The sequence below is a fragment of the Rhipicephalus microplus genome, chromosome 5 (genome assembly GCF_043290135.1).
Source record: "Rhipicephalus microplus isolate Deutch F79 chromosome 5, USDA_Rmic, whole genome shotgun sequence".
Classification (NCBI taxonomy): domain Eukaryota; kingdom Metazoa; phylum Arthropoda; class Arachnida; order Ixodida; family Ixodidae; genus Rhipicephalus; species Rhipicephalus microplus.
The window spans coordinates 152,498,059-152,515,976 of NC_134704.1; the positions used below are offsets into that span (position 1 = coordinate 152,498,059).

At 44.4% G+C, this 17,918-nt stretch overlaps 1 protein-coding gene across 1 annotated transcript in view; it reads left to right on the forward strand.

Annotated features, from left to right (window-relative positions):
• Nucleotides 1-16,251, forward strand: part of LOC119174160 (glutamate receptor ionotropic, kainate 2) — a 43,604-nt gene extending 27,353 nt beyond the window's left edge. The window contains exons 8-16 of the mRNA XM_075896079.1: nucleotides 2,433-2,591; nucleotides 5,292-5,396; nucleotides 5,644-5,757; nucleotides 7,279-7,488; nucleotides 8,240-8,800; nucleotides 9,863-10,088; nucleotides 11,019-11,290; nucleotides 12,589-12,821; nucleotides 15,781-16,251. Coding sequence (XP_075752194.1) covers nucleotides 2,433-2,591; nucleotides 5,292-5,396; nucleotides 5,644-5,757; nucleotides 7,279-7,488; nucleotides 8,240-8,800; nucleotides 9,863-10,088; nucleotides 11,019-11,290; nucleotides 12,589-12,771 — 1,830 coding nt within the window. The 3' untranslated portion in view covers nucleotides 12,772-12,821; nucleotides 15,781-16,251. The remainder of the gene's footprint in view (nucleotides 1-2,432; nucleotides 2,592-5,291; nucleotides 5,397-5,643; nucleotides 5,758-7,278; nucleotides 7,489-8,239; nucleotides 8,801-9,862; nucleotides 10,089-11,018; nucleotides 11,291-12,588; nucleotides 12,822-15,780) is intronic.
• Nucleotides 16,252-17,918: the final 1,667 nt, after the last annotated feature.

The following is a 17,918-nucleotide window of genomic DNA, read 5'->3' on the forward strand; positions in this document are numbered from 1 at the left end:
CTATAATGGCGAGAATAGTTGGACGTGCTGTAAGATTAACAATGCCTGATTCCAATTTCTTCATATGTTAATATTATCACAATACTGGACTACAGAGACATATAATGCCGCGTTAGCGGACCTAAGCAGTTTTGCGGTGAAAGACGATTTGGAAACTGCTTTGTCCGTAGAGTATTTCTAATCCTTTAGCCACGCTGTTTGCAGAGTAGTTCAATATGTACTCTTTTTATAAGCATTGGTATCGGTGCATAAATTACAAAAATGGAAAATAAAACTAGGCATGCTTGCAACGTTTAACTTACTGAAATCACAAAGGATGAAATGACTCTAAAGATGAAATTTTACGTCACCATGTCCGAATATTAACATTAAACAATTTATTAAGGTCACTTGCGCCTTTAAGCCACACGTGTTTTCAAGGCCACTGTCTAATGAGACCCTATGGCTTTTGCCTTAATGACAATTTAGGCAGGTGTATTTTGTGCATTACCTTGTCTTTCTTGTGCGTGCATACCACGTTTATTTTGGTTACAAAACATAATGGTGTCCAGCAATGTTATTATAAAGATTATATCTGGCAACGTAGTGCACGACGACTGCTTGTCAAGCTATTTTCGAAGCTTCTAATAAGAATTCCTTTTTTTTCCTGCCTCCTTTTTGCCTGGAACTACGCGAAGAACTTAACGGTACGTACAATTTTGATTTCAGCGGTGGAAAGATATTCTCCTTTTTTGTCTCGTCGAACATGAAATCTAAAATATAGTTATCAGCATTTTTTCCCAATATAGACAGCAATATGCCTTCCACGGCATTGCTAAAACGAGCTTCTCAGAACTATAAAATGCTTCTGTCACTCTTCTTTTTATGGGGGTAGTATGTATACGGGCACTCTCGGTGCCTTTTTGCCATCACCGGGGCCGCTGTTGGGATTTTCCATGTACTGTTCAATTACATGTGTTTTCCAAGGGCAATCGAAAGGGCACGATGGTAGACGACGATGGCGGTTATAGCAGAGAAAACTCACCCGCCGCGCGAAAGGCCTGAGAAAGGGCGGGGGGGGGGGGGGGCTGCGTTGCTATGGTAAGAGCAGCGTACTTTGACTTTTGGGAACATTGGAGTGTGCAATACGACACATTCACAAGAATAAGAAGTACATGACGGGCGCCACTGTCAACTACCTTTAGTTGAATCTTTGCCAGCAAGTAACCATTCCGCCGAAATGCAAGTATTGTTAGCTGTGGCTTGAGCGACCCAGAGTAGTAGTGGCGCACCCGATCTACCACAGGGATCACCACGTGGCACACATATTTGCACACGCTGTCTTCTCATTGATGAATCTGCGTTGAAGCAATCGAGAGGATGAAGGAAACTTTACTTCATTCAATGGCCGCATTTCTGTTAACTCACGCCAGGTCAGATGTCGAAGAAGTTAGCTACCAGCCTTAATTTGTATAGCATTTCAGTTTGTTGCTATCGTTTTCACTAGATCACCATCACGGTGAGACTCACTATATCGAATATAACGTTAAACTAAGATAGAGCGGTACTGCTATAGAATAAGTTTACACATCAACACTTCTTGCAAAATCACGGCCCGGCGATGACAAAATTCAGTGTTTGGTAGTACCCAAGGAAAGTGCATGCTTAGCAGCACAAGAAAGAACCATCAAATATAAGAAATATTTCTTAGTTATAATGTTTTCTGCGTAAATAGAATAGTCCACTTTATGTCACGTATTGGCGGCTTTTTTGTTCAGGTGAACGACTGTTCTAGAACAATGTTTTGAGACTGCCTGCATTAGCTTTTTTTCGTAGAATGTAGTGTTATCTTCTAATGCTGATACAAAGTGTACTGCTTGCTGTTGTTTGCACAGCGCTACTTGAAAGCGTCCCCTATCTTTTTGTTTAATTGATTGATTGATATGTGGGGTTTAACATCCCAAAACCACTATATGATTATGAGAGACGCCGTAGTGGAGGGCTCCGGAAATTTAGACCACCTGGGGTTCTTTAACGTGCACCCAAATCTGAGCACACGGGCCTACAACATTTCCGCCTCCATCGGAAATGCAGCCGCCGCAGCCGGGATTTATAACCCGCGCCCTGCGGATCAGCAGCCGAGTACCTTAACCACTAGACCACCGCGGCGGGGCCTTTTTGTTTAAAGGGAGCTACAGTTAATCTACATCATTGAATACTATCATGGGCTAGTCTCTAGGCATTTAGTCTGGAATAACTACTATCATGTACCTATACTAAGTTTTAATAATAACTGATAGGATTAAGGCGAATGAGCTGCGTTGCAGGACAGATCATTGCACGCGAATGGTTATGTAAACGGTATGCGCCTCGAGACGCGTTGCATACGCTATAACAATTTCACTCCGAGAGTGGTACCTTTTTGACGTGAGAATTTGTTTTTTTTTTAACAGACAAAAGTTGCTCTGATGTACGACGCTGTAAGATTGTTTGCCACGGCACTTCGGGACCTGCAGCCGAATAATGGACCCAAGATTCAGGTGCGACCACTTTCGTGCGAAACCGAGGAACCCTGGTCGCAGGGAAACTCTTTCGTCAAATACATGCGAATGGTGAGTACCTCGTGGCTAGAGCTCGCGATGACGTTGAATGGTGTAGAAGTGATAGTGCTGACGCTGCGGCGTGCGGGGAATGATACGGGGATCAGACGAGATACTAAAATTTATGTGGCCAGTCCTTCAATATGGATAGATAACTTGCACATGTCATGAACGCACAACATGGCAGCAACGTGGTGGCTTAAATGACGTCATGGCAGCACAGTTACGTGGCGACTGACCTGCTCCAGCGATAATAACGTGTGCGGAAACGTTATTGGGCCTATGCACACGAATAACAAAGGAACCAGCATGCGATGTAATGATCACACTAACGTGTCATCACAAGAGGTCTCTGCCCGCCATGTTGGTGCCATAACGTGGCTATTTCAGTGGCGTCAATGGCATACACCTATGAGTTCACTGCAATTTTTCCGAGCATTCGCATTCACTACACATTCCCACGTACATAAAGAATGGTGCGTTGGGCCCTCTGGTTTTCGAACCACAGAGTAAACGCAGCAATGAGCGCAGATTCTGAGTCTTTTTGTTTATAAAACAAATGTGACCAAACTTTTGAGTTATATATATATATATATATATATATATATATATATATATATATATATATATATATATATATATATATATATATAAGGGAAAGAAGTATATACCAAAGTGCTCGTTTTTCTGTGTTTTGACACTCTGTTAACTAGATCTAACTCTTAATGAGATCTAACACTATATAATGAGATCCCTTATTCATTAACGAGGGTCTCGTACTGGCAGACTTGGTGCCGTTAGGTTGTATACGAGGGAATATTGGTCAGCTGCCCGCTCGTATTAAGTTAACGTGCCACGTGACCCCACACAGGCTCATAAAAAGGTGTTTCACACTCGATGCCATGGCTACAGATGGCGCTGACTAACACTCCCACGTTTAAATTCACATACTAACCCAATAAAGTGGCTGGAGGTATAGCCGCCGTGATAGCTCAGTGGAACGAGCATCGAACGCGTTATTCGAAGGTCATAGGTTCGATTCCTGCTCACGGCAAGTTATTTTTCACCCACTTTTCTTTCTTCTTATTTAGATTACATTGGTTCTAATAACTTCCCCTAACACTTCTTGGCATTATTGTCTGTTAGATCTCATATATATATATATATATATATATATATATATATATATATATATATATATATATATATATATATATATATATATATATATATATATATATATATATATATAGACGGTAGCTGTTACATTATACATTAAAATTGAGATTGTCTGCCTATTACACGAACAATTGTAAAGGGTGATTTACTATGATGCATCACATACATGTGCAAAAGGCTGACATCAGAGTTGGCGGATGACGGCGCCGCATAATTTCAAATGGCAAGTATAGTGCTAAAATGTGTGCATGTGTGTGTGCGCTTCTTTATGCTAGCATCCTTGTCGCACTTTCCTCAAGGTGTTCCCAAACCGTTATGAACTAGCGAAGCTATCAGTTTTTCTAGTGATTGAAATAAAATTCACGACTATTTGAGATGTGTATACCAGTATGATGGCATGTCACGTTTCACGGCACATTTTTTTTTGCTGCAGCACATAATGTACGGTTCTAACAAGATGCAACGCGTTAACTTCGCATCATTGGTTGGACACAAATCACGTTTCGGCACCATAATTTTGAGAACGCAAAAATCACAAAGGCAACGATGTTTAACAAATGGGAGACGAGACGAATGGTGAAGTTAACGTGAGCATTGGCCGAGCTTTGAAATAGAGCCTGATTGGTTGGTGCAGGCTGCAGAAACCATGCGCATCGTGACGTCACCGCCATCACGCACGAGACGTAAGCCTCATTGAATTGCGTTGAGTTGACGGACATCACGCTTCAAGCCGTGTACAGCGGCGAGCAGAAGCACGGGCAAAATATGTATATCACAAAGGATATCTGCTTTTGTGCCCTGAGAATGTTACTTAACATAGTGTAGCTCGGCCTGAGTTAGTTTGCTCGATAAATACGACATGTTCAATCAATTCGAGGCTTGGAAACTGTGTTGAAAGAATACGTTGTGTCAACATCCTCAAACATTTTCTTGTGGCGGTGCAGACGGAATCACACTTATCTATAACACCAAGCTGGCCTTTCAGTTGCTGTTTTTCGAAGAAATGTACAAAAAACCGACGCCGTAATGGTACCTAGCATAGTCATTGCAATCTAGCTCATTCTGTTATAATTCAAGCAAGAACGAAGCCAGTAGCTATTGTTGGGTATCATCGGCGAACAACAGCAGCATCCACAGCCACGCGCTCAGCCACTGTTGACAACTGTCATTTCGTCTGTACGTTACGATTTCACGGTTATCCACTGGCTTCTAGGTGCAAGGCATGCCTATATACTGCATCTCACTTTGATTACTGTTCTCGCCAGCACTGTATGACCTTTTGCTTAGTCACATCCTGAAAATAAAGTTTACCCTGTATGTGGCGTGGCTTACGAATGAATAGCATAGTCACGTTATATAGGTATGGCTGTCCCGGGTGTGACCATGGCTGGTCAATGTACGATTACTTTATGTCACAGTTTTTGACAGACTCTGCGAAACTATATTTGCTTTGCTCACAATCAATGAGAATGCAACCTACTACCTAAAAAAACAGTGCAAAGCTGACATTGTGCGATCTTGTGTGTGTTACAGATTAATATTCAAGGTCTAACTGGCAACATCAGATTTAATCCCAATGGGCACCGAACAGATATGAGGCTCACCGTTATGGAGATCACTCACAATGGACTCCGAGAGGTAAATTCATTTGAAAATATATATAACACAGATATAAGTGGGGAAGTACTGTTGAACTTCTACAAGTTATTTATTTTTGTGATTAGTTCCTGAATGCAGAAAAAGAAATCAGGTGATTGCTCTGTAGAGATGATGTAAAAACCAGCAAAAAAGGAGTGTTCGAATGCTTTAACAGTTCTATTTTGTGTCATGCGTATCTCTAACTGTCAATTCTCTATTTTCTCTTTTATCTCTCTGCACATTTTAGGCCGGTGAGTGGACAATGCACGGTGGCATCAACATCACCACAAACTACTCCCGACAACTCGAAGAGGCCCGCCTGCATCTCATGAACAAGACACTTATAGTCACCACGCTCGTGGTACGTTTTCTTCTGTTTACATTTGTATGAGTGCAACGTATTTTTCTATTAAACATTTTTGAATAAACAAAGAAACAAACGTGCCTATGTTCCCACGTTTCTGGCCATCGATGCCTTGTGTTTTTGGGCTGCCGCTGAACATCTTTCATAGGGCCTAAAAGTAAACGAAATAAATAAAAGTAAAAGTACATACGACCCGCTTCCTCCTACTAAGAATGCACTTGGAAACTTCGTAATAGTAATGAATGACAGAAGGAAAGAATGCACAATTTAGGGAATCGAATCGGTCGTTGATTAGACAACACACCAGATTTAGCGTCCTTTGGCGTTCTTTGGAGTGGATGTGAGACGTCAGATATTTCTGCGCATTCAAAATTCGATGAAAAGTCCTTTTCCCAACTAGTGCGCGTAACAATTTCGTGCAAACCTAAAGCAAACACGCGTGTTTGTAACGTTATATCAGAGTAATTGTAATGCTACATTACGCTTTGAGTGGAAGTCGGACATTCTTTCTGACATTGCTGCAATTAAGTAAATCCCATATTACTTAACGATTTCACTGAGAAATGTGAGTTTGGTCTTGTGCATTGTAAATCGGAGAATAGATTTTGTAAAAGCACCGCAAAAAAAAGACCTTATTCAGTTATCTAGTAATTAGAAGTGTGGTTTAAGAAGACAAGCATATATACTTAGTATCTTAGGTTTATCTTTTTCATAAAACCAATTTTCGCGTTGTTCTAACTCGTGTCTCGTATACGGATCCTTCCTTGCATTTTTACTCAAGCATAGACAAATTGAGTTAACAAGTGAAGTTACGCAGGTCTGCCGGAAACGATCATGTGATATGTGGGTATTAATGTCCCGAAACCACCATGTGATTATGAGAGACGCCGTCGTGGAGGGCTCCGAAATTTCGACCACCTGGAGTTCTTTGACGTGCACCCAAAACTGAGCACACGGGCCTGCAGCATTTTGGCCTCCATCGAAAATGCAGCCGCCGCAGTCGGTACTCGATCTCGCGCTACCTGCAGGTCGGCAGCCGAGTACCTTCGCCATTAGAACACCGCGGTGGGGCAGGTGCTCTGGAATTAATGCAATGAATGCACATATTTTTACAGACTCCTGCGCTACAATAACAATAACAGAGATATTGGATATAACACCACAACATGACTTCTCGGCCATATAGGGCAAATGTGCATGCCATTTTGCATAATTTCCTCATTAGAGTATGGTAGTGCCGTTTGGCTTTTCGGGGCTGCGGGAATTTTTTCGTTGTAACCTTCATTAGAACGTGCGTTCACACTGCTTTATGAAGCAGTCACGGTGATATATCAACTGGACACGTGTCAACGTATGTTCAAGCAACCTTCTAAAAAGAGACTGCTACCCTTTATAAAAAAATAAGTAGATCCTTTAGACGTTGAAGTATTGCCCGTATATTGTGCTCTTGTATTCTTGGCTCGGTCTTCCTATCATGCCAAAAAAGATGAGCAAGACCTCTCGTTTTTCGTTGTCTAGCAACCCCCGTACACAATGCTGAAAGAGAACCACCAAGAGCTGGAGGGCAACGCAAAGTACGAAGGCTACTGCATTGACCTGCTCGAAGAGATTTCCAAGCTTCCGGACATCAACATCAAGTACAAGATTCGCGAGGTGGCGGACAAGGCACACGGCAGGCGGGATGACAAGAACGAATGGAATGGCATGATCGGCGAGCTTCTACAAGGGGTGCGTGAATTGTGTACACGTTTGTCGTCTGACACTTGCTCTGTTCTACCGCCGGCTACGCAAAGTCTATCGCTTATACGGTGACAATAGCTCTTCGAGCGTTTACTGTCTACTTTGGTTGCACGCTAGACATTCGCAATGACCTCTAGTACACCAACAACAAAGCGATGAACCGCACAGTTTTATTGTAACAGGCGGGCTAGATTGGATAAAAAACACACAAATACAAACTGTTCGTTTATTGCATGCTGTATCTTTACAGAACAAAATAGGCATGCAAAGAAAGCGCTCTCCATGCGCCTATCTCATAGGAAAAAAATAGCTTATAGAATGCAATACCAGAAACGCATATATTTGAGACTTACCTTATGGATTCTTATGACTGTGCAGTGTCCACAAAACGTCCTTATCCCAACGCATTTTTGAAATCCTTTGTTTACATATTGTAGTAGACCTGACGACAATGTTATGGCGCAGTCATTTAAATGTTCTTTTTTGTCATCCCGCAATAAGCGGAACTACCCGAAAATAACAGAAGTAAGGTAATTGTCAGCTTTTCCGGCATCTTTTCGATTTGCTAGGGATTGCATAGGGGCGCTCACGATGGCATGATGGGGCAAATTGCCCTGAATCGATGGAAGTATAAACAACGCAACGCCTTGTTCTGCTGTACACGTGTAAGAGGCTTGTCTGTATATAGCCCACTTTTAATTAATTTCTGTAATGGTCCGGGATTACGGACCTTTCGCAGAAGGCAGACCTGGCCATTGCCGACCTGACCATCACGTACGTACGGGAGGAGGTAGTGGACTTCACGATGCCGTTCATGAACCTGGGCATCAGCATCCTCTACAAGAAGGCGGACAAGAAGCCTCCGTGGCTCTTCTCCTTCCTGGCACCCCTGTCCCTAGAGGTGTGGATATACATGTCCACGGCCTTCCTCGGCGTCTCCCTCTTTCTCTTTGTGGTGGCGCGGTTCAGCCCGTACGAGTGGGTGAACCCTCACCCGTGCGACCCTAGGCCCGCCGAGCTAGAGAACCGGTTCACCATATGGAACACGCTCTGGTTCACCATCGGCTGCCTGATGCAGCAAGGGTGCGACGTGACCCCGCGGGCGCTGTCGACGAGAGTCGCGGCCGGCATGTGGTGGTTCTTCACGCTCATCATGGTCTCATCGTACACGGCCAATTTGGCCGCCTTCTTGACAGTAGAACGACTCGTGTCTCCGATCGAAAGCGTCGAGGACCTGGCCAAGCAGACGAGCATCCAGTATGGGTGCCTTGCGTCGGGATCCACCCAGGCCTTCTTTAAGGTACGCATGTGTCGACGTCGTAAGTACTGCTAGATACATATGTTGCCCACGCATGTCTACCAAGTTATTGATATTTTGTTTTTTATTAGTCTTCTTTTTTTATAGACACGACGCTCTACCTGATGCTTCCATGGGTTTTATCAAAGTATTCTAGTTAATCGTCTTTTAATAACAGTGGTGTGGTTAATTGAAGTGTTTATCATTCAATAACAGTTCTCCCTTACCAAATCTACATTCAATGCCTTAAGCCCTTCTCGGCGTGATCTATGAACACGCTGCAGCCCTTAATTCACTCTCTCTTACTTCAACTGCCGAAGTTGCACCTTTCAGAATGAACCTCAGACTTAACGCTATGAATAATAAAAGGAAAGGTAAAATAATAAGGGGATGCGCTAATGCACTCCTAGCTATTGAATGGGGGCAACGTTAGTAGAATCCTACATTGGCTATGTACTTTTGTTGACGTCGTGTTGATACTCTTAAATGCCTCCGGGTCGCCTAGCTAAGTCACTGGCTTTTTTTTTCTAGTCCACCCGAGCACCTCTGATCCATCGTGGAGGATGAAAGAACGCTTTCTAGCTTACTGAGAATCGATTGCAAATTTCAGGTCGCATGCTCTGTTGTAATGTTCAACTCGCGATTTCCCAGGTGCCTCGACCATGAATCGACCTTGTTTTCTGATTTTGATAAGTGTCGCTTGTTGCAGGATGACAAAGAAAACCATTTTTACGTACACGTAAATTGAACTGCGTGGGCTTAAAGAAATTTCACCTACGTCGAAAATACCACAGGGATTCGATCTCTCCACCTGCGGGTCAGCAATGCAATGTAGCGTCATAACTACTAGACCACCACACGCTGAGCTGAGTCACTGGCTTTGTTTTTCTAGTCGTGCTGGTCCTGGTAAAAAACGACGGGTTCGCATTTCTTTGTCCAAGTGTGAGATGGCCCTGCATCTATTCACTCTTTTGATCAAATGTCCAGTCCGCTTTCCACGTACATTGCGTGACATTGTACGAAGGCCGAATGTTCACACACACGCTCTCCCTTCTTTCTTCGCAGGAATCCGAGTTCCCCACCTACAAGAAAATGTGGCACGTGATGCAGGCCGCACGGCCCAGCGTGTTTACCGAATCCAACTACAAGGGCATCGAACGAGTGCGCCGCGGAAAGTACGCTTACCTGATGGAGTCTACCTCCATCGAGTACGCCATAGAGAGAAATTGTGACCTAACCCAGATCGGCTCGCTCCTGGACAACAAGGGCTACGGCATTGCCACACCGCCTGGTGAGCCTTATTATCATCGCGCGTCGTCTTGCCGATGCTAACCAATTGCCAGTGTCTTCATTTTAAAATGCGCTTCATAATTGTCTTTCAGATAACTTGTGCAGCAATGAACTGTAGCAGAAATGTGTACGTGTGTTACGCTAGTTAAAGAAATGATAGCCTTATGACACCCGATTACAATCAAGTGATGGCAAAAGGTGTTTTTTAATTCATTCATTTCTAACTATATATTACAAATGCTACACTACAGTTAAAAACGTAAATAATGTCCCCTTTATTTTTGCGGGCTTTGTCAGGTTGTGTCTAACAATAACGAAAAAAAAACTAGGCTCCCTCGTACCAATCCCCTGCTTTCTTCTTAAGGGGTTCAGCGTAGCCAGGTTCATATGTCTTCAGAACCACGGTATTTATGAAAATGGGATTTTTTCGTTTTATTGCTTACGAAAACGGCATGACACATTTTTTGAGCCGCCATAGACCGCATACTGCTTTCTTTCATATAGTGAATGCCTCATCTTAGCTAACTACTACTTTGGAAGTGCATCGTTGCGAAAATATACCAAATTCGAAATTTTTCACTACTTGAGATTTTTTTCATGATATTTATACAAGGGCGTGCATTTTTTTGTTTGCGTTGCGAACACCATTGCACTATTTTCAAATGTTCTTGGATACCTACGGGTGTGTGATTTTACTGTAGCTTCAATGAAATGGTAATAAAGGGAGGCATCTCGTGCCATATGGTCATGCCTGAGAAAGAGTTACACATATTTAGTATTGTGTGCACTCGTTCAGAAAATTAGTATGCAATATTATGTGGCTTTCCTATAGCCCGCACGTTGTCTTCAGACATGGCATTGTGAACTGACGTGATTATGGACCGCAACCACAAGAAACTCGGTCATTGCTTCGTTAATGTACGCCGCGCAGGGTCCCCGTACCGCACGATGCTGTCCCAGGCGATCCTGCAGCTTCAGGAGAGTGGCACCCTGCACGTGCTCAAGGAGCGTTGGTGGAAGAAGCGGCACATCGTCAAGAAGTGCCCCAAGGAAGAGGCAAGCGCGTCCAAGGGCACCTCGGCCCTGGGCCTGGCCAACGTGGGCGGCGTCTTCGTCGTCCTGCTGACCGGCTCCTGCATCGCCTGCATCACGGCAATCGTCGAGTTCATCTGGCGCTCTCGCAAGGCGCTGCCAGAGGAAAGGGTACGCATACGCTATATGATGCATCGGACACAGCACACTGCTGCCGTTAACTTTATTATGTCCATCGAGGAAGCTGTAAAGTGGTGATAAAAAAGCCTCTACTGCACAATTAAGAGGTTGATTGATTTATTTATGAAAGTTAGTTAACAGAAAAGGGGGATTCAAAGGGAGAAAGACGGGGTGCTGTCACACTACACTGTAGCTCATAGGTTCTCACGTTGTGTTCTACAGAGCTCCTTATGTTTCCAGTGATTGTTATTTGTACTGAAGTAGTGCGTAGTCAGGACTATAATATAATAGACAAGGCTACCTTGGCTACCATAACTGTAAAATGACATTTGCGTCACGAAGGACATCAATAAAGTTATTTTCATCAATCAGTCAATCTGGGTGTAAGAATCCCAATGCATTACTCGAGGGTATAGCTTGTACTTCATGGCACTTTCCTCAATTCTTCAGGGCATTGTGCATCTTTTGTCATCTCATTGAAACGAGGAAGAAATGAGCTGCAATAGCTGTTACAATAATTTGGGTCATAATTCCGCTGATTTTCCTAATCGGTAGTATACCATTGCAAATCACACTGATTGATTAGAAAAAGCTTGTTGTTGGGCTAGGTGGTGCACACTTTTTGAAGCATCGATTGATTGCGTCCAGCTGTTGCAAGCCTGCAAAAGGATAGCAAACCCACTTGACTTCACGGGGTGGTACGTGAGACTTTAGGCCTTTCTACCTATTCCGGAGATTCACTTCTGTTCATCTCGATTTGATTGATATGCGGGTTTAACGTCCCAAACCCACCATATGATTATGAGAGACGCCTTAGTGGAGGTGGACCACCTCGCTTTCGTTCATCTTTATCGGCCTGTGGACAACTACGCGACAACCACTCGCCTCCCCGACGCTTTCTGCATTGAAATATCTTCGAACAAATTTTAGATTTCCTTGCGAGATTGTAGGATGAACTTTCAATATATGTAAAAAAAGCAACCACGCCCTGTATGAGAGGATAGGTGCTGTAAGGGTAATGTAGTGCGTGAAGCGGTCAGAATCAAGGATGCTGCGAGAGCTTTAACGTTTACGAACTTACGCAGCCTCGTTAAGACCGTGGTATGTAAAATAAAAATGTGTGAGACGTTCCGAAAATCTTGGTGTATGTGTCTGCGATGTGCTGTAACAGAAAGATGAACGCAGTAAGGCTAACGTCATCGCCACTCAAGAGCGCTAAGTGAATTCTCTTCTGCGTCATGATAATAAAGTATCAACAACCCCACGGACACGTCGTAATTTTCCTGCAGGAACCCGTCTGTATGGAACTATGCCGCGAGCTGCGGTTTACGCTCACCTGTGGCGGAAAGAAGCCCGTGCGCACCAAGGGCGACGACCGGGTGCCACCTGGTGCCGGCAGCGGAGAGAACGGGATGCCCTTCATGCCTCTCACGGGCTACGGCGCCGTCGTCTCCAAGGACAGCTTCTCCTGACAGGAAGAGCCCCGGGGCGCGCCCGACGACAAGTTCAGCACCTGCTACCGGTGAGATCACGCATGGACACGCGGGGTCCTTAAGGCCCACCTTGTCTTTTTCTCGCCGGAGAGCCATGAGCTCTACCATGATGCTTGGACGGCGATAGCTACTTGTGAGGAGCACGACAAACTTGCTGGTCGCAGTGAAGGCAGCCGCAACCATTTATTACCCATGATGCAGGAAAACAGAGTAAACATTCATGTCGGTTGCATTGCGCCGATCCACAGCTGAACAGGTGTTTGATGTTCGAAGGCATATTTATGAAGATTAGGTTATAAATTTGCGACAGCTGCACAAACTTGTGAAGGAGCCGCTCGTAGAGAACACTCGCATCATGTATGAATAGCCGGAATGCATAGCAGACACAGCAAATGACAGAAGCACACAGGCGCAACAAGAAGCGTTGTTTCATTACGAAAAATTACGATATGTGGTGGGCGCTTACAAGGAAAAAGTGAGCATAGATAATTCGAGAATCCCCACGTTTGCTTAGCGCTGCCGAGGATGCAAGACATATAAAATATAGCGAGACAATGATGCAGAACGTTCAAAATGTTCACAATCAGTTCATTGAAGGCAAGAAACAATAAAAAAGGGGAGAAGTTTATGCTAGCTGTCTGAATGGCGAAGCTGATTAATCTTGGGGGGCTTAGCATCACCTCTTTGGCTGATGCTAGGTCTTTCCTTGCCGCAGACAATAGAAGACGAACCACAGCCTGTCACAGATAACGAAAAAAATGTCTCCTAATGCCAGCGCCAGAACTAGTGTGCAAAGTTGGCCGTCGCAACTCCAGTACAGAAGCGCAGGCCTTTCGTCGTTCGAACTCGGCTCACGCGGTGGACAAACACGGCGCGGAAGCTGCGCGGACTGTCTGCGTCAAAAGGCACGGCTGATAAGCAATGGCTGGCAGGGTTCTTTGCGGACGCCTGACGTTTCACCTCAAGCTTTGTGAGCTTCTCTCCCAAAAAAGAACGTTTTAAAGTATTCTCGCCAAATGCCGGCGTATATCAAGCTGTGAAATCGCCGAGGCTCGGTCACAACGGGTACGCTGACAGTGCTTTTGAATGAGAATGAAGAGGCAAGATGTAAAACGATGGAAAACGTGTCATCTCTTACACGTATCAGTATGGGTCAAAATGTTTTTTTCCCCAAATAGTTCCGTCTCAATGCGGTAAAGTGGTTTTGCTTGGCGAGGTGCATGGTGGATATTTGCCGCTACTGTTTTTCTACATTCATACCCTGGATTCGCAATTCATGGCACGTACGATTTGCAGCATTTAGTTCTAATTCAATAAAAGTTGCTCGACCTACTAACCCGAAACTATTAGAAAGCTTCCAATATCGATAAACTGCTCTGCCTTCGGAGCGAGGTGGGCAGTGTGCTCGTCCATTTACATAACTAATGTCGATAAAGATTTCTTTGAATGTTATTGTTATGAATTCAGGGTGGAAAAGACCAATGCATTATCAAGAACATTGAAGTATGCCCCCTAATACGATAGCAGAACTTTCTCAGAAACGCCGCAAAACTTTAAAAACATCCAAATAAAATTTGACCGCTTCAGCTTGATGAATTGTGTGCACATTAACTCAATGCAATAGCCTTTTTATTTCAATTCATTTTATTTTTTGCTGCGGAGGTACGGCATTCCCAATCGAATCTAAGTGCAAACACTAGTGTAATATGACGACCGATCTATACTCGATGTCAACGTTTCTTGTCAGCACTGTAGAAGCTACATAACCTAAGCGCATGCCTGATACCCCGCCAAGAAGTGGTGATTTAGCTTGCTGAAAAGTTTCTCATCTGCCTTGCTAAAATAAATAGTGCTTTATTTATTACAAGACTCGAGTCGCTTCGAGAATTTGTCCTTAAAAAAAGTAAAAAAAAGTTTTTGTTCGCTTTAAAAGAATACATTTCATTTTTGCTCAGTTCTGGGACAGCACGACTCTTTCAGCGTACCAGATTTTTTTTTTAAAGTAAACATAACGTCTGTCACGTTGTGCGTCAGGTAAAAAATAAACAAACAAAGAATCGTAACATGACACTCAAATGTATGCTTAATAATCGGAATGCTTCTCCCGTTCCCATACATCGTGCCTAGAATTTTATAAACGCGTTATAGATGCGAATGAAAGCGATATTAGATAGCAGTAGCTGAGTGGTTCAGCGGGCCAGCGGGCCAGCGGGCCCAGCGAACGAGCGGAGACGCAAACTGCGCATGCGTGGCAAGCTGAGCCGAGCCAGCGATTTGACGGAGCACGCCACTTAAATTAACTCATTTCGTCCCCTCAGCGGAGCGTGCACAGCGGACCAGCGTGCGAGCGTTCTCCAGGCTGCCCCGGCAAAGGCTCTGCTCGATGCATGGCCTCCGAGATGGCGTGCGCGCGGCGCACTGTGTGAGCGTTCTGCAGGTTGTCCAGGCAAAGACACTGCTTGATTCATGTCCTCCAACATGGTGGCTGTGCCGCGCGCCCGCAATCTCGGAGGCCATGAATGCTCGATCGACAGTTCAACGATCGACAGTTCAACCTTGTTCCACAGGTAGCGCGGCACTGCGCTTCGTTGTCTGCGCTGAAACAAGCGGAGCATTCGGTCGGCTATTACCATTTCTTTCATCTTGCGCTTCGCTTGCCCCTCTGCTTCTCCGCTGGGTTCGCGTAGCCGCTCAGCTATTACTCTCTATTAGCCACCGTAGGCTTAAGTCATGCCTTGCAATGCGTTGGTTTGAACAGGTCGGATTGGTCCGGATATAAGTGTTAGTGGTTGTGTTTGTGTCTGTCCTGTATGTGTTACCCTGTGGGCCGTACTACTTGAGGAGCCGCACGAGTGTGCGGAAGCCCCACCTCAGTTTTCGCTGCACTCACAAGCCATATTGTCGCCTAGTATAGAGGAGCTGTGCTTGCTGACAGCACAAGAGAATAGTAGAATGACAAAGTTTCTTCCTTGTGCTCTTTGCCTGCAGCCCTGTCCGGGATTCCCCTAGAAGCTACCGGCCCGAGGACACCGTCGGTACCGAAGTCTAGACTCAGAGCCCTAGCGGCCACCGTTAGCCCCTCAGCCTATTCCCACTTCACTCTCTCTCTCTCCTAGGGTCTTTCGCGCCTCGCACTTTATCTGTTCATTTATCTTCAACATTGATCATTGTGCACTGTTATGTCTCGCCGCAGTAGTCTAACGTCATCTCAAGGTTGAAGCTACCACGTCTCTAATCTTCAGCTGCCAACGAGCACCGAGAGGAGTAGCTCCTCTTTGTTGGACTTTGTCGTTTCGAGTCCAGAGCTAGAGCCTGTTCAAGCATTCCTCACTTTCAGAGAGCTGTAAGAATGTTTATAGAGGCTAGTCCTTAATCCCGAGAGTTGTGTTTCGCTCATGTTCATGACATCTTAGCCCATACAGCAAGCGCCACACTGGCCGGACTATTTGATGCTGAGAGTTGCATGCCAGGATACGAGAAGAAAGCGCGGCGGGAATAGTGGCATCAATATGCACGGTTAAGTTCTTCACACGCTTGCAGCGTGGCGTTCACCGCATTGGTCAAGTCCCACGAACTGCGTGGACACGTGCAGTTCCAGAAGTTTTACGTAAGACGTATCCGTGCTGGATGTAACGGATACCACATGCGCTATATATAGCAACAGGTCAGAAACCCAAGATTGTTTGACCATTGACAAATACATTTTGTCTTACTTCAAGCATATTACTTCCTCTCACGTGTTTTCTCAATTGTCGTCAGTGTTGTATTACGATGAAACGAAAACACCCCTATCCGATTTGGAACAGAATGTTTACGTTTCTGACCTACAATAAATGTTAAGGACGAGCGAGAAGGCTTGCGTCCGACGGAGTTTCTTGTTTATATGATAACGACCGGTTTTCATTTGATGATGTTTTCCAGCATCCTTACCCGAGCCTTCTTAGGTTTGCTCTTGTGAGCAGCAGCAGTTGCAATCGCTGTATCAAAGAACGCTGCGAAAGTACGATAGCTCCAATGCAGCTTAGTTTCTGCGAGCAGGTTCCTTACTGCAATGCATTGGAAGCTCGAGTCCACTAACCTTTGTTTTATAAAATGATTCATTGAGAAATTTAGCTGCCTTTGCACGCACCAGCGGAATGCTACACGCACAGCCGCAGCATTTGACAGGTGAGCTAGCTTCGCCGTTCTAACCACAAATGTACTTGGAATTTTGAAGAAACATCTTAGCAGTTTAGCACGAGCAAATGATAAGACCTCGTCTTTTTTAATTAATAGACTTTTTTCTCCGAATTCCGGACTCGGGAACTTTTTGACCAGACAGCTTGGCTAAATGCTATCAGGTTGTGTGTCACGATTCGTTTTTCAATCGCTCATTAAATGCAATATCTTTCACGGGTTAGCTTCCTGTCGTCTCTCGCTTGTACAGCTGAGACACATTACAGCGAAGCACTACATTTGTCAAATGAACGTTTTAAAAGTTTTTTCCTTTGTTTTCACTTCCGTCGAACGGGAGTGTGCCTGTGATAGATGAGGCCCTGAAGAAAGCTATGGTGACTGGCCCTTGCTAAACTGTTACATTGGTTACGCTGTTACGATTTAATTTCCTCAAGTTGTTCATTGAGTGTAGTTTAATTTTGGTCGTAAGTTTGTTAATGAACGCAAGATGGCCTCCTTTACGAAGCTGTGTGAACAGGCCTCTTTCCTACAAAGACATAAAATACTTCTGCAAGCTATTTGCACCGATTTGCGTGGATGCCCTTTCAACACTGTAGAGAATTTGTGTTTCTCTTATCGCTCCATCAAAGAAGAGCTTTTCGGTCTTCGCAGACCAAATTTTACATTGGACTCGGCAAGAGCGATAACTTCTGATACATGCTTATGCATTTAAGAGTCAAGAGACATACACGTTTAGGGATCGAACACAATTTGCGGTCTTGATTTTGCAAATAGAAGTGGTCTGACAAATCTTTGACAATAGTACAAAAAAGCACAGAAACTTCTAGTCAGAGAACACTATAGATTTGTGAAAGAGCCGGGTCTCCAATCGACCAACGTTTCATCAAAAACGTCATGATATCAATCGTCTTTTTGATTTACGTTCGACAAAACATAATAAAATCACTACT